Source organism: Tursiops truncatus, chromosome 9 (assembly GCF_011762595.2).
Source record: "Tursiops truncatus isolate mTurTru1 chromosome 9, mTurTru1.mat.Y, whole genome shotgun sequence".
NCBI classification, from domain to species: Eukaryota; Metazoa; Chordata; class Mammalia; order Artiodactyla; family Delphinidae; genus Tursiops; species Tursiops truncatus.
The window spans coordinates 13,038,545-13,055,487 of NC_047042.1; the positions used below are offsets into that span (position 1 = coordinate 13,038,545).

At 39.2% G+C, this 16,943-nt stretch overlaps 2 protein-coding genes across 3 annotated transcripts in view; one reads left to right on the forward strand and one right to left on the reverse strand.

The window, feature by feature from the left end:
- The window catches only part of SUGCT (succinyl-CoA:glutarate-CoA transferase), a 689,175-nt gene extending 674,682 nt beyond the window's left edge, over positions 1-14,493 (reverse strand). For both annotated transcript variants that reach the window (XM_073809536.1, XM_033862875.2), the window contains exons 1-3: positions 14,217-14,493; positions 2,878-2,929; positions 2,137-2,210 (exon numbers count right to left, since the gene is read on the reverse strand). In XM_073809536.1, coding sequence (XP_073665637.1) covers positions 2,137-2,210; positions 2,878-2,929; positions 14,217-14,481 — 391 coding nt within the window. In that variant the 5' untranslated portion in view covers positions 14,482-14,493. The remainder of the gene's footprint in view (positions 1-2,136; positions 2,211-2,877; positions 2,930-14,216) is intronic.
- A 124-nt stretch (positions 14,494-14,617) lies between these two features.
- MPLKIP (M-phase specific PLK1 interacting protein) lies at positions 14,618-16,659 on the forward strand. Its single transcript, XM_004325942.4, has 2 exons — positions 14,618-15,148; positions 16,151-16,659. The coding sequence occupies exons 1-2, from the start codon at positions 14,810-14,812 to the stop codon at positions 16,349-16,351; spliced, it is 540 nt and encodes a 179-aa protein (XP_004325990.3). The 5' UTR covers positions 14,618-14,809; the 3' UTR covers positions 16,352-16,659.
- Positions 16,660-16,943: the final 284 nt, after the last annotated feature.

The following is a 16,943-nucleotide window of genomic DNA, read 5'->3' on the forward strand; positions in this document are numbered from 1 at the left end:
AAGTTTTTAAATATCTGCCATGATTTCAAAATCTAGAGACAGTACATAAAAATTCAGACTGCCTTTCTTATATGATATTTCAACACATTCATCCATTCAGCAAATAGTTATTGGGTGCCTACTATGTCACAAACACTGCTCTCTGCAGAGCAGACACAGCAGTGAACAAAGATCAACATCTCTGCCCAGGTATGCCTGCCTCTTGGTGACAACCCTGGAATAACAGCAGCATCATTGGCTGCCCAGCCCACTTCATTCATTTAGGTTACCTGCCTGGCCCTGCAGGCATAGCGTTTACACCCACCGAAAGACTCTAAAATGAGAAGAAAAAAATATACTTAAGCTTGATACGCTCTTTGATTACTCAAATAAGAATAATCTAAGTCCCAAGTCAGAAAACTACAACGAAATTTAATTTAAGAACTGAGGAAGTGGACAGTAAAAGAGACTGAAATGTGAAAATACTGCCAAGGGACTTTTCTTCATATCTGTTGAATAACTATCTCGAAAAAACAAAATATATAATATGAACATTAAAACGTACTGAGCAAAAGGGTTAAAGGAGAGAGACCAATTAGTAAGAAAAAGAGCAATGAACATCTGCTAGGAACAAAGCTTGATGCCTAGTGTATGGCTATGGGACATAATAAAGGCCTAGACTAAGGAAAGGGTCCCCCAGTGTGGAAATGAAAAAGTACAAAGGAAAAACAGGACTAAGCAAACAGGGATTAGTGTTTTCTAAAATTAATAAAAATAAAGTCATTCCCTCAGTATTCATGAGGGACTGCTTCCAGCACCCGCTGAGGACACCAAAATTGGCAGATGTTCAAGTCCCATAATTGGCCCTCCATATCCACCAGTACAGCATCCGCAGATTCAACCAATCGCAGATCATAAAAGTACCCAATCTGTGGCTGGCTAAATCCATAAATGCAGAACCCGTGGATACGAAGGGCAAACTGTACAAATATTTAACCTAGTGATCAAATGAAGTAGCAACAGAAATCATATTGGCTATTCTATCTAGAAATGGAAGACCCAATGCTTGAAATTAGAAAGTATGTGGTATTAAAACTGGATAGCAATGTGAAAATTAGAAGTTTTGTGGTACCTGTAACAGAAAAAAAAAAGATGTTCAGCTAGAAAGTAAACATTATTCAGCATGTATCCAGCAATGACCAAAAGTGATAAATATCACTGACTGGATAAATGAAGCATTATCTCTGGAAAGCAGGATTCACCAGGCTCTTCTATCACCTGGAGCCTGACAAGCACAGGGCCAGATAAATATAAAATATATAACATTCCCCATGCTGATCAGAGAATCTTCTGCTAACTGCTTTGGCCTCTTAAGAAGATCTATGTAGCAGAAAGTTGAATCTTCTAGATCATGCGTTCTACTTTATAGCGTTTAATCACTTATGGTAAATTAATATGTTGATGTAATTATAAACTAGTTTCTTATGGGTCTTATAGATACATGCACACTATTCAAGGCTAGACCATTTTCACTAATTTGGGAATTCTGTTCCAGATCCATAAGCAACAGATCTTGAAGAATAAATAATAATGCTAATTTCTTGCCTTCCCTTTGTCCCCCAGTGAGGGAAGGTGGCCAGGCCCACTCTAACCTCGGTCTCAGCAGCAAGGCTTGTGTGGGGCTCAGAAGGGCCAGGATCAGAGCTGAGTGTCTGGATATTCCTTACTAGCTGTGTGACCGTGGACAAATCCCTTGACCTCTCTGTGTCTCTGTCTTCTTATTTATAATCTAGGAATAATATCAGCTCACAGGCTGTTGTAAAGACTGAATAAATTAATACAGGCAAAGTGCTTAGAATTGTGCCTGGCACTAACCGTTGTTAGCATCATCATTATTTACGTGTTGCACGTCAGTTTCTACCAGAGGCTTCCAGGTGCATGTGAAGGACCTGGCTTAGGCCTTAGCCCTTGGCACGTATAAAGAGTAGAAAGAGATCTAATATTACTATAGGTTCAGAGGAAAATAAAGGAGAAGGGAAAATAATCGCTTCATTTCAATTCTCTCCTCATCCCACATACAGGTACATGGACATTTAAAGAACTATTAAAAATATTTATTAGCTTGTTTCTATGTTTTAAAGAGAGAAGTAGTTTTACCTGGTCTTTCCACTTTTATAACTTCTGCTCCAAGATCTCCTAAATTCATAGTAGCAAAAGGTCCCGCCAGTACTCTACAATGTTAACAATGATAGATAAATTCATTACCATCTTTAAGATTTTTATATTAATTCTTTTCTTAATACTCCATCAACACAGACAAGCTCATATAATGTGAGTAAGAATTAAAATTGTTAAAACTGTTCAAAAAATTGATTTGGCCATATGTATCAAGAGCTTTAAAAAGTATATTCCCTTTGATGCAGTAATTCTACTTTCAGAATTCTATCCTAAGGAAGAAACTGAAAGATTTCCTGAGGCAAAGATTTATGTACAAGGAAGTCTCATTTATAATATAAAAACACTGGAGGATGACTAGGTAATTATGTGACAACTATATACTATAATAAAATATCTTATATTTTTTGTTGAATTTCGAATGACATGAGAAAATACTCAAAATATAACATTATGTTTAAAATGTGGATAAACCTGTAATTTCAATATGGTTCCAATTTTTATTTTCAAAAGTTATATATAAATATGCAGATTGGAAATAAATGTATAAGTATTATACTAATTGTCTCATAGAATGATGAAATTACAGGAAATTTTCTTGGTTTTTCTTTCCAAAATTTCAATGATAAGCTTACAAACACCTTCTTATAATCCAAGAAATAAATGCCTTTTTAAAGAAGGGAGAAAACTCAATCACCAAAACACAGATAAACCAATGCAAACCTTGTTAGATCCAGAATTCTTACACCCTCCAATGGCTTCATATTGTCAGTATCTGGCAAAGACAGAAAATACTTAAGTTGATTACTAATTGTCGGAAGGAATAATGCAGAATTCTTCATATTCTTAGTAATATCTATTACTACCAAATAAATAAATAAATTTTCCTTCACATTTCTGCTTTATATATAACACAGAAACCTTGACCCAGTCCAACTAAATCAATCTGTAAAAATTAAAGCCTCTAATACCAGATTATTCCCGATTTAATAAAGTCCAAAGCTACACTTAAGATAGTTTGTCTAATGAAAAATTTAAAAGTGGGACAAACTAATGAAAAATTTAAAAATGGGGGGAGGGGGTACATAGGCTGAGCACAGAGGGTTTTTAGGACACTGAAAATACTCTGTATGATACTGTAATGATGGATACATGTCATTACACATTTGTCCAAACCCAGAATTGAGAAACAGAACTTTCCATTACCTGAAAGTTTTCTCCTGCCCTTTGCAAACTACCTCTCCCTCCATCCCCAACCTCAGGCAACCATTGATCTGCTTTCTGTCATTTTAGTTTGCATTTCCTAGAATTTTATACAAATGAAATCATACACTATGTACCCTGTCTGGCTTCTTTCATTCAGCATTATGATACTGAGACTCATCCATGTTGTTGCATTTCTATGAGTAGTATCCTACTCTATGGATATACCACATTTGTTTATCCATTCAGCTGCTGATGGACACTGGGTTGGTTCCAGTTTTAGGTTACAGTGGATCAAGCTACTATGAACATTTGTGTACAAGTCCGTGTGTGGACACGTTTTCATTTTTCTTGAGTAAATACCTAGTGGAATGGCTGGGTAATATGGTAAGTTTATGCTTAACTTTCTAAGAAACTGCCAAACAGACTTCCAAAGTGTTTGTACAACAGCGCGCGTTCTAGAAACTCCACATCCTCACAACACTAGGTATTGTTCATCTTTTAAAGGTTAGCCATTCTAATGGGTATATGATGTTTCTCTGTGGTTTTAACTGGCATTTCCCTGTTGACTAATGCTGTTGAAAATCTTTTCATGTAATAATAGGCCATTCATACATCTTCTATTGTGAATTGCCTCACTGCTTTTATTTTTTTTAACTTTTAATCTTATATTGGAGTATAGCTGATTAACAATGTTGTGATAGTTTCAGGTGTACAGCAAAGTGACTGAGTTACACATATACATGTATCTATTCTTTTTCATATTCTTTTCCCATTTAGGTTGTTACATAATATTGAGCAGAGTTCCCTGTGCTATACAGTAGGTCCTTGTTGGTTACCCATTTTGAATATTACAGTGTGTACATGTCAATCCCAAACTCCCTAACTACCCCTTCCCCTGCCTCATTGTTTTTAATACTGAAGCAAAATATTCGAAACAGTGCAAAAATCCACCAACAGGTGAAATGTTAAATAAGCACCTGCACATCCATATAAAAAAATACCGTACCAATGTTAAGAAAAATGAGACATTTACATACGCTGACATGTAAAGTTCACCAAGATATATTCCTAAGTTAAAAAATAAATCAAGTTGTAGAATAGAATGTATAATATGATCCTATATTTGTAAAGATACATAATAACATTAATAATACATGTTGGTATTTCTAGGAGCATTCATAAAATTCTACTGGTGGTTAAATCCTGGGGTAAGAATTTATGGAGAACTTTCACGAGCTAAGTTATTTATTTCTGTAATTTTGCTTAATTGTGATTAAGTGTATAATCAGCAAAAAAAAAAAAGAAAAATGAAAAAGTGAAAACATAAAGAACAAAATGAGAGAGAAAACAAGATATTTTAGAGAAAATAAAACATAGAAAAAGACCTCAAATGTGAGAAGATATTTTGACAACATTAGGAATGAATGGACAAGTAATTCTTTATGTTACATAAGACTCCAAAACTACTGGTCTTATGTACTCATCTCTTTTGGGGCCCTTGTTTTATTTCAAATGATGCAGGAAATATATTTAGAGGTCTCTTCAACCCATAAATCTCACTTCATTATAAATCTATAAAGAGAAGTCTATATTTCTCTACCAATATCAACTCACAACCATAATAAATTTTGTTTAATGACACAAAACTTTTCAAATGAATTAATTTAACATCAGGCAATAGAATTTTACTTTTATTTTCTGAGAAGATAACCAGAAAGGACTTCTAGAGCACATTTAAGTCAAAATCAATTAATGAGTTTTAAACAGTTAAGAGCATAAACCCTGGAGACTGACTGAATTTAATTCTCTGCTTCACTACTTACTACCCTAGTGACCTTGACCAAGGTAACTTCACTTCTCTGAGCTTCAGTTTCCTCATTTGAAACACCTATATCATAGAGTTTGCAAGGATTAAATGAAATGTTATATGTAAAGTGCATAGTACACTTCCTGGAACATGGTAAATGCTCACTAAAAATCAACAGTTGTTGTTATCATCATCCTCATCATTGTATTATACAGTCACAATACCTATTAAAGTAGATAATCCAGATCTGAAAACAAGAGAAAAACACATGACTCATGATTATTTCAAAGAACAGAAAATAACATATATGATTCTCAATACTCTATACTTTAAAAAGATATCTATAGCCATATTTTGCCTGTTTGTGAAAGACCAGAATAGGCTGATTACGGGGGGAAAAAAACAGTTGAAAAGAGCATCTATTATAACGTAATTTGTTAAGATATATTGAGCAGCTTGTATATTGCTCTAACTTATTTGGCCTCTAGGATGGAAAGCTATTATGATGATCACAGCTGAGTAACCATGCAAAGCAGTATAACTATAATGAAGTTGCCATCAAATCTATGCTTGCCAGAGCTGCTTCTAGGAACTCCCCTGGTATTTGGCCCTAAGGTTTCCATGACACAAAGAAACTTCAGCAGCACCAGAGTAGATATAATTGACAGATGCCCACACAAGTGGCTCATCTGTATGACAGTAATCATGGCATCCCTCCCCCACTGTACTAGTCAACTACTGAGACATTAAAAAAAAAAAAAGTCATCATAAAACAAACTGATCGAATACCACTATGAAATACAACATGTGATATACACCGAAATGATTTCTTAATTTGATATTTTACAGAGAACTTAACTACCAGAACTTAGGAGTGAGACAGTAGATGGATATCTCTTCAAAGCTTTATTTAGAATAGTTAGCAGGATATTTTCTTTCTAGCACAGGTTAAAAGTCTTGAAAGAAGCTCTGTTCCTAATAGTATAATTTGGCAGGTAATTTTAGGAGTTTAGAGTACTTGGAAAATTAGAATCCACTGGAACACATTCCAGGGAACCTAAAAATTTTGAGTTGTTAAAAGGTACTGTGGAAGTGATGCCAAAGTTACGAGGCAATTACACCATTTAGAGACAACCAGAGAACAAGAGCTAGATGGATAGTAACTTATAATAATTTATAATTCACCTTCCATTGACACTCAGTTTCTTGAGAATTGCCCTTCTCTTGCAAGGACTTGGCTACTACTATGGGATTTGCAATCAAACAGGTTTTTAAACTGTTGGATGCTACTATTTTAATGAAAACTTGAGAAATCTTCAGGAAGAACAGTGGAAAAAGACCAGATAAAGGGTTTTTCAATGATAGGTAAAGCATGCTACAACCAAAGTACAAATCAGTGCTAATCCCAAATCCCTCTGCTCTTCTACATTTCCCAGCTTCTCTTGCAATTAGGTTGGGCCCAAATGCCGGGGGCCTGGCCAATGAAACATAAGCTAATTCCAGCCCTGATCCTTAAAAACATCCCACAAAATCCTCCAGGCTTCTATACTCCTGCCACAGTGACCTTGGAAGCTACAATTTTCAAATAGTGTAGCTATATGTGCAAGAAAGATGTTTTATTGTATTAAGCCACTGAGATTGTAGGCTAATTTGTACCACCACCCCATCTAGCCTATCCTGACCAATGAAGAAACCAAGCATTGGAGGAGGAAAAATGGTAGCCTCTAAGCGATCGTAGAGCATCAAAGCCAACAACTGGAAAGTCCATTTCAGGGGTAGGTTGTTTCACTGTTAGCAGCAGTCTTCAAACTGAGAATATGTGAAGACTTTTGTAAGAAATGAATCATTTTAAAGAAATCAGTTTCCAGGTCTTCAACTTTCATATACATTTTTTCCTAAAAATAAGCCTTCTTTCATGATAAGCCTTCTCCCACTGGGCAGAAGGAAAACATATTCCTTACACATTACAGCTTTTACCCTCATCTTAGTTCTTGTAAAATCTACTTGTGATAAAAACTTTTAAATATGAACTTAATATATGCAATGAATTGCCTTTCAAAAGTCATTTAGGAGAAAAACCACTGCTATAGACTGGCACGTGGAAAGGTAGAAAACAGCACCAACTTATAGACTTTATAAATCAATTTATAGTTATAGGATTCACAACCAAAAGTCAGGAAGCCGGAGAAAAAAACTTCAGTGTTCAGGCCTCCTTAAAGGGCCAGCCTGAAGTGAACTACTCAGAGGATAAGAAGTGGCTGAAGCAGGTACTCACGGAGCAAATGATAGCAATGAATTACCAAATATGAATGCCCACAAACCCAAGAGGCCCCTGGAACTTCTCCGTGTTGGCGTGGTGGCTCTCCTCCCGGAGAAGACTGAGCAAAGGCAAGACCTTTGTGCCAACTAGGGAAAGGCATCCCTTCCAGGGGACAACCAGCAAAACGCCATCACAGGTACTTGAGGGAAATGATAATTATCACGGCAAAGAAGAAAATGTGTGCACGCGACGCGTGGGAGGGTGGAGGTGGGGCACAGCGTGACTGTGAATGTGATGAGCCTCTTTTGACACAAAAAAGGTAGAGAACCCGATTTTACAGACCCACCGCAGATAAACGGAGGAGGAACAGAAGGGAAAGGAAGGGACAGCCTGGAAGAAGTGTGTGGACGGATACATATGTGAGAAAAAATGTCTTATGATTTGATTTGTTTTCGGGACTTCCCTGATGGTCCAGTGATTTAAGAGTCCGCGCTTCCACCGCATGGGTCACAGGTTCAATCCCCAGTGGGGGAACTAAGATCCCGCATGCCGCATGGCAGGGCCAAAACCAATAAAGAAACAAGCCCATGTTTGTTTTCAACAGCTTCCAATGGGTAATTCTGACGAGCAGGAGATGTCTAGAGGGAATTTAGGATGCTTTCTGTGAAGGGCTACAGAACCCTCCCAGGAACTTCTCTTTAAGGAGTAAAGATAAAAATTATTCTCTAAGGCTTTTAGAGTTTTGGGGGATGGAGAAAGGAGAATGAAAAGCATGCTTCCAAGGACAGAGGAAGGTCTTAAGGTGACCTAGCCATGTTCATGTTATAAATTCTTTCAAACTTTTCACACATTTCATCAAACTGTCCACCAGAAAGGCAGTATTAACATATACTGGCACCAGCAGCATATGAAAACAGTGTTCTCCACCATCTTCCGTAACCCCGCATATGATCACTTGGTTTGGGGAGCATATTGTTTACTTGTTTGTTGTAAATTTAACAGTTAAAAATTTGCATGCTACCACCATTTTAATTTGCATTTGTTTAATGACCTCTAAATTACATTGTTTTTAACACTTGCTCTTTTTCTTCTCAAACATAATCTATTCTTCTCGTTGGCCCGTATTTCTACAGGCGTGTTTATCTTTTTTCTTATTGATTTGTATGGATTCTTCGTGTAGTAAGAATATTAACCTTTTATGAGTCATAATTAGTAAAAGTAATTTTTCTTTATCTGCTGTTTGGTTTTTTGGATGGTTTTGGAATTTCACTTTCAAAAAATCATTTCTTTCACTTTCTGCCTTTGCTATTGTTTCAGAGTTCCTTCAGACTACCCACACCTTCAGTGAGTTGCTAAAAGGACTCAGCACATAGCTGTATTCACGGCTAAAGGTTTATTACAGCAAAATGATACATGACCCAATCAGTCAGTGAAAAAGATGGGCAGAGTCTGGAAAAATCCATGCACAGGCTTCTTATGTTCTCTCCCTCCCATGAGGGGCCACGCCAAGCTTCTTTTGTTGCTTCTTTCTCCAGCAACAAAAAAATTCAGTAACACGTGCAATGTTTCTGCTCAGGGAAGTCTATTACGGACCCAGAATCCAAAGGCTTTATTGAGGGCTTTTCACATAGGCACTCTCTGCTCAGCATGCACCAAAATTCTGGACTCCCAGAAGAACAGCAGGTGCTCACCATAAATCCATAAATCACACTGATTGTACAAATCATCTAGGCACCCTTATTAACTAGGAAGCAGTTCGAGTACCAAGTTCCCAGATGCCAAACAAGGGCCACACTTGTAAGAAGGTCTTTCTAAAGATAGCAGCCTGAGGCCTGCTATGTCAACTCTTTTCTGTATAGGTATCATGTTTTTCCAACCCCACATTATATACTCATGTATAGTTGGTTTTCCCTTTTAAAAAGCTTTTATTTTCCAATTTAAAGTATGTGAGGTTTATTTTTTTCTATTTATATATTAAGTATTTGCTTCTTAGATAAGAGACTAATATTTTTTCTTGCCTTCTATTTTCCTAAACATTTCAGGTTTTCTACAAAAGGTACGCATTGTTTTTACAATTGGAAAAATACAAAATACCAGTTCTGGCGACATTAAAATTTTACTTACTCCTTTTAAAACAAACATTTGTGTCTGGAAAAGAATAATCATACTCTTACATTTTTCTTCATGTCAAAGTATTCTGTCAATAATTTTATTATTTTCAATGAAAACTTTTATAAGTGTGAGTTAATGCATTAACACTTGCATTACACACAGGTGAAGAATATTAGTCTAAAAGAAATAAACATGTATAATACGTTTCACCTGTGCTTGACTACTGTGGATGGTGGATACATGCTTAGAATTGAAAAGAAGATCATTAACAGTAGTTTGGCTCTCAGAGGCAAAAACAAGTTACTTCTAATACCTGCTTTATCAATGAGAACATTACATAAGTGATAGTTAAGTGGTCTACTGCATTCAAGGCAGGTCTCACCTTATCAGTAATTGAGCTAATCAATCCCAGAGATGCCTTTACTTTTCTACGACTGACAGTCTTCAACATGGAACAGCTGACAACAGAACCTATATAAGGAAAACTGAGGTAACCTGAAAGGCTTCAGGAAATATTAAGATAAAGCTTATGCTCTAAGTATACATACAGTAGGCCCTCTGTATCTGTGGGTTCCCCAACTGCAGACTCAACCAGCAGTGTACCGAAAATATTTGGGAGAAAAAAATGCCAAGAAATTCCAAGAAGCACGATTTGAATATGCTGCACCTCCCACAACTATTTACATAGCAGTTGCACCATATTGTCAACTATTTACATATCATTTATATTGTATCAGATATTGTAAGTAATATGGATTTGATTTTAGGTATACACAGGTTGTGTAGTTATATGCAAATACTAAACCATTTTATATAGTAAGGGACTTGAGCACCCTCAGTTTTTGGTATCCAAAGGGGGTTCCTGGAACCAATCCCCTGCAGATACCGAGGGATGACTGTACAAACATTTCTAGGGCTCCCTTCAGCAGCACATATACTAAAATCAGAACAAAAATTTCTATACATAGAAACTATTAAATACATTCTTCTGTCCTAAGAAGTGCTTTCATCATCAAAAATATATTTTTGGGGGGACTTCCCTGGTGGTTCAGGGTTAAGACTCTGTGTTTCCAACGCAGGGGGGCGCAGGTTCAATCCCTGGTCAGAGAACTAAGATTCTATAGGCCGTGCGGCATGGAAAAAAAAAAAAATATATATATATATATAAACTTTTTAATATCTATATGTATTCAAAAACATGAGGTTTTTGAAGTAGAGATCAGAGTTATTATTACTTACATCAAGAAATGCACCATTTTTCCCACACCTAATATGCCACAGGCGTCATAATGAGAGCTGGTGGACTAGGCGTGCACATACAAGGATTGAACCACAGGATAGGTCCCCAAAATTATAAATCTATTAGTTTGTATGGGATAGCTGCCCAGCAGCTACCTTCTCCCAAGAAAAGCAGAGAAAGCTTATCTCCCTAATGTAAGCAAATTCTCCTTCGGAAGAAAAGGGGATGATCCCTGGGTTCTAACCCTTTGGAATATAAATAAATGTCTCCAGGGGGAAAGATAAACTTCCCTGGGTTTACAATCTCAATCTTGGGAATGTCTCCAAGGCTCTGAGTTTTATACCCCTTTGAAATATAAACATAAACTTCCTGAGAGTTCTCTAACAATCATTTCAGTCATCCTTTAACTTCCAAGGCTTGCCCTTTAACCCAGGCTCTAGTTTCCTTGGCTTAGAAAGCCCTGACCATGCAGAAACATGAAAATATTTACTCCTTGGTAATAAGCAGTAAAACTAACCAAAGTATTTACTTTTGCAGCACTCATTAATACCTGACAGCTACCTAAAATATTGGCTTTCAAACCCTTTCTGGAGAGCCCTAGGAATTCCTTAGCAGTGCCCCAGAAGTGTCTTTTCAGGGAGGTAAAGTAGGGGACAGAGGGAGCAGCTACAAGACCCCAATTCCTGCTTCAAACACAAAGCCATCTGCTCTCATAAAGGCTCTACAAAAAAAAAAAAAAAATTTGTTTAATCTACTGAAAAAAGACACACCAAAAAATCTTAGGTAACCCGAATAAAGATCCTCAGTCTTATAGAAATAGACAAGGCCCCATTTTCACTTACACTTAAATTTCCTTAGTGGTACTCTTATACAAGTAAAACTTATAAAACATGCACCACCACAAAGTTAACCAATTAATCTGGGGGCTCCCCATATAACTCATGGGTCCTGAGAAAGTTCCTTGACGTTTTGCCTGTTGATGTCCTCTGTGTACAATGCCACTTGAAGACAGCATCTAGCCACTAACAGTGTCTTCAGTAAAAGCACTATCCTACTGAGGATCCTGTTTTCTAATGCTGGTCCTCCCTAAAGAGTGCTGCAATTCTCTTTTTGTGGGAACAATACCTGTGTTACTCACAAAAGTGCTCTTATCTCTCCACAGGACTCAGACTTAGTTCATGGGGCAGCCACCAAACTCTCATATACATCATCCCAATTCACTTTTCTATTTCCAGGTAATGCAACATAAAACTTCCTTCATCTCTCTTCCCCTGAACTCACCACCATATAAATAACGAACACAAGTATGTATCTGGGAACCTCAGACCCACCAGTTCAGGCAGCCAGACTGCAATTCCCAGGTTAATACTCCGGAAGATTCTAGCTACATTCACAAAAGTTCAATACTAAGGTTGTATCTACTAATCTCTAAATATCTAAAATAATACGCTACGCAGTACCACTATCAGAATTTTACATGCTTATTTATCTATTGCATTTTTCAAAGGACGGACTGAGTGTCAATTCATATTTCTTTACCTAGGAAAAAAGACAACTGCCTGGGATTCAAGAAGCCTGAGTTCTGGTCCCACATCCATTTGCTATGTGAATTCAAGCAAGTCACTTCACTTTCCTTGGACAATTTCTCATCTGTGAAAAGGCAAGTTGCCTATTCTCAGAAGTGATCCAAGTGGAATCTGGAGTTTTCATATAATTAAGAATGTACTCTCCCTCAATCCTCATATATACCTGAAAACATGATGACAGGCACACTGTCATGTGCAATCTACCTGTCAAAATCTACCTCCCCCGTTTCTAATGCAAGTTCATATGTGTAGAAGATAGCAGTGTATCACTATAGGAAAGAGCATTCCAGGAGTGTAAGGCAAGTAAAATGACAACTTACAGTACTTCACTCAATTCTGCAAAACATTTGCCAGTCATTTAAAAATTAACAAAGGTAATTTTGATCCCTGCCACCCTCATTTTTCTGCTCCCTCCCCCCAAAATGTAGATTAGTTGATGATATTAAAGGGGGTATTATAGGTGAGAATCACTGACCAATATGATGTGACCCACTCATTCATTCAATAAATACCTGACAGCTCAATTACCAGGCATTAAGCTAAGCACCAAAGACAATGTCCAGAAAGGTGCTTAGCTTTGGCCAGGACAAAAGTATATAATAAAGTGAATAATCTGGGATCCCCGGGCCTTAACTGCATCATAAAGCCTTGATGGCATTATTCTGCCTTGATTGATTCTACAACTTGTGTCTAAAGGAAAAGCTTGATGAACTGAATTCCCTCAGAACAAACCACCACAGGGAAGTGTGTGTGGGTCTCCATTCATCAAGGACAGAAGCTGAGAAAACATCCCATTCTTCGGCTTTGCCATGTCACAGAACGTGTCAAATGGACAGTGAGGAGTGGCACCTGCAAGAAGGTTCACAGGCTGAAAAGCACAGGTCCAGGCTACCCATTAGGCTATGATTAAATGAGTCCGAAAATTCTTTAAGATTCTGTTTCCTACAAGATGATTTCAAGACTCACAGTGGACTATCATTCCCATATTCGGAGGGTGTAAAGAAAGTTCTAGAAAACTGCAGTAAATCTAAATTTCATCTTCCAAATAAAATTCTGAGACAGGTATTCGGTACAAAGATGGGTTTATACATTAGGGGTCATTCTTGAATGACCACACTTTTCTTTTTAACCAAAAGTCTGTGAAACGATCATTATTTTAACAGCTTTAGCCAAATGTTGCTAATTTTGAAAATCAGGCTCTCTGCTTCCTAACCAATTCGCTTACCCGCTTGCATTTAACAAGAACAAGGAAGGGAGTAAAGTCCAGCCTCTGCGAGCACAGCCTCGCCCCCGAGTTATTTAAAGTGCAGCCGCATAGCACAGGGAGATCAGCTCGGTGCTTTGTGACCGCCTGGAGGGGTGGGATAGGGAGGGGGGAGGGGAGGAGACGCAAGAGGGAAGATATATGGGAACATATGTATATGTATAGCTGATTCACTTTGTTATAAAGCAGAGACTAACACACCATTGTAAAGCAATTATACTCCAATAAAGATGTAAAACATAATAATGATAATAAATAAAGTGCAGTCTGAAACCCTTCCTGAAATGTGGCTGGGGGTGCATTTTTCAAGGTATTTAAACTTGGGGGACGAGGGGGGAGGAGTAAGGGAGAGAGGCGAGTCCGCCCAGTAGGACCACGCAGGGGCCGGACCCAGGCCTGGACGCCGGGCAGGGTGACCACGGGGCGACCGCGGAGCCAGGGCAAGGGGAGACGCGAAAGGCCAAAGGGCGGGCGCCGGGGGCAGCGGATACTTCTGGAAAGCGCGGCGCTCTCCTCAGGATGCCTCTGGAGTGGGGAGGCTGGGGCTGGGGTCCCTTTCGCCGCCCGGACCGAGTCTCGGAGGATACCTGACTGCGGGCGGCCGGTCCACAGCCCCCTCCCGCCGCCCCGGCGGGAGAGAAGGCCGGTTCTCCGCAGAGCCGCGACCCTCGCCAGCGTCGCCAGCGTCGCCAGCATCGCGAACCCCTCTGAAATCCTCCTTCCCTGCGTGAGTGGAGAACGAAGTGCGCGCGCGACCCGCAGCCACTGGGGGCGCCCGCGGACACCTCGGTCCCCGCCCCCCACCAGGTGGGAGGGGCCGGGCCCTGCCGAGCTCTCCGGGCCCCCCTCCATCCGTTCTGCAGGCGTCTAGTACGTCAGTCAGTGGCAACCAAAGCCCGCCAGACTGCAAAGGCCATTGCTGGGGCCCGGGATTAGCCCTTTCCTTTATCCTTTTTCTTCCTCTTTCCTTCACTTAAATCAGCTGAATCTGTACCCATTCGATAACCTACTTATCCCGCCGCCCCAGAGGAACCTTTGTGAGGCCGGAACCAATGTGGTCTATGGTGCTGGCGGGCGGAGGACTGTTTTGGTGAAGGACCACGAAGTGTCTGTGAACGGTTGGTCTCGACAGTTCCGGCGGGAGAACGCGCCATTGAAGTCCTCGTTTTCGTCTTCTGAGATGCACCGACAGAATTTCCGACCCCCGACTCCTCCTTGCCCCAGCCCGGGTGTAGGAGGTTGGGGAAGCGGGAGCAGCTTCCGGGGTACCCCGGGCGGAGGCGGAGCGCGGCCGCCATCCCCGCGGGACGGGTACGGGAGTCCACACCACACGCCGCCGTACGGGCCCAGGTCTAGGCCCTACGGGAGCAGCCACTCTCCGCGACACGGCGGCAGCTTCCCTGGGGGCCGGTTCGGGTCTCCGTCCCCTGGCGGCTACCCTGGCAACTACTCCAAGTCCCCCGCGGGGTCCCAGCAGCAATTCGGCTACTCCCCAGGGCAGCAGCAGACCCACCCCCAGGTAATAATAGCCAGCGTTTGCCGAGCTCTTACTGTATGGCAGGCATGGTACTGATAATCCCTTTGCGTGGATTATTTTGAATCCTCTATGAAGTGAGATACTATCGTTAGCCCCATGTCGCAGATGAATAAACTGAGGCTCAGAGAAGTTAAGTATAACTTTCTTTAGAATGCTGTAAAAAGTTGCAGAGCTGTACTTTGTTTCTATAGTCCTCCTACTTTCAGCCAGTACACTGCCGCTCAAACACAGATATCCCTAATTCCCTCTCCTTCGTCAGGGGCCTAGCCAGTTCGTTGCAGTAAATTATTCTGAGTCCCCGGTCTTCAAGGAGGAAAAAAAGCGAATGAATCCCCAGTATAGGGCTCAGCTCTAGGGTTACAGGCTAGTGCCATCTTCCTACTGATGGCACCTTTTCCCTTTTTTTCTCTTCTTCTTTTTTTTTTTTTTTTTCTCCTTTTGGCCTTCGTTTTTCAACTACATTGGCTTCTGCTCTAAGGCTTCTTTCTGGTATATCTAGGATTCTGTGGTTTACATCTTAAATATGCTTGGTAGTTTTCCAACTTATGCTAAACCAAACCCATCCCTTTGAGTGTGGAGCTAATGAGATGGGAGGGTTCTAGAAATTTTGAAGCTGTAGGGTTAAAAAAAAAAAAAAAAGTTTAATTTGCTTCCAGAAGCAATAAGGAAATACTGAGGGAAGACTACAGTACAAGTAATTTCTTACTTCATCACCAGTTTATAGTTTGGGAAAGTTATTACATTAGAAACCCAAAAGGATTTGAAGTGACAGTGGGCATAAAACTATCAATAAATTAGTATATCAAATAGGTTTAAATACTTTTTTAAAACACTAGATTAAAGGAAGCATGGACTTTGCAAGTGAACATATTTGGGTTCAAGACACAACTTTTAACTAGCAGTGTGATCCCCTCTAGCCTCTAAAGAAAAAGTACCAGTTACCTCTACTAAATGTCTTTTTAACTGATGATTTTTTTTCTAAAGGGTTCTCCAAGGACATCTACACCATTTGGATCAGGGCGTGGTAGAGAAAAGAGAATGTCTAATGAGTTGGAAAGTTATTTCAAGCCTTCAATGCTTGAAGACCCTTGGGCTGGCCTAGAACCAGTATCTGTAGTGGATATAAGCCAACAATACAGCAATACTCAAACATTCACAGGCAAAAAAGGAAGATACTTTTGTTAACATTTCTGAAATTCAACTGGAAGCTTCATTTGTCAGGAACATCTTGGACAAAACTTTTGCTTGTAATTAAGTTGAACCCTAACGTGGTGACTTTGAATAATTAGTTGTGTCTTCCTTCATCATATCAAGTATTTTTGGTGTTAGAGAAGACATATGGTAGGATAATTTGCAATATTTAGCTCTCTGGAAGTGCCTACCAATTTTAGAAGATTGACAGTTTCCAAATACTTAACATTCTTGGTTATATAATGGACATTTGTCTTTTAATGTTTTTCCAATGTTTCAAAATAAAACGTTTTGTCTTTCTAGCTATATTGTGCTTTGTCATATGCCAAAGAATTATTAAAATAATGCTTTGTAATCACATAGTTAGAATTCGTAAGTATATATTTTGCATACTACTTTTGAAAATGAAATAGACTGTCCTTTGTCCTGTAGACAGTTCTTTATTTGTTCGTAGGGAAAGGGGGTAAAGGAAAAGAATAAAGGAGATTTCTATTCATATTATAACCATTGTTCTGCATGCATATTTTATGTAATGCTTTTGTAAAAATGCATTGAAACTTGATTGAAAGTTACAGAAACCCGCTTA

Excerpts from the sequence above, each read along its gene's own strand:
- MPLKIP (XM_004325942.4), top strand. The coding sequence starts at position 14,810 with ATGCACCGACAGAATTTCCGACCCCCGACTCCTCCTTGCCCCAGCCCG. Across the intron at positions 15,149-16,150 it reads AGCAGCAGACCCACCCCCAG|GGTTCTCCAAGGACATCTAC; the intron begins GTAATAATAGCC and ends TTTTTTCTAAAG.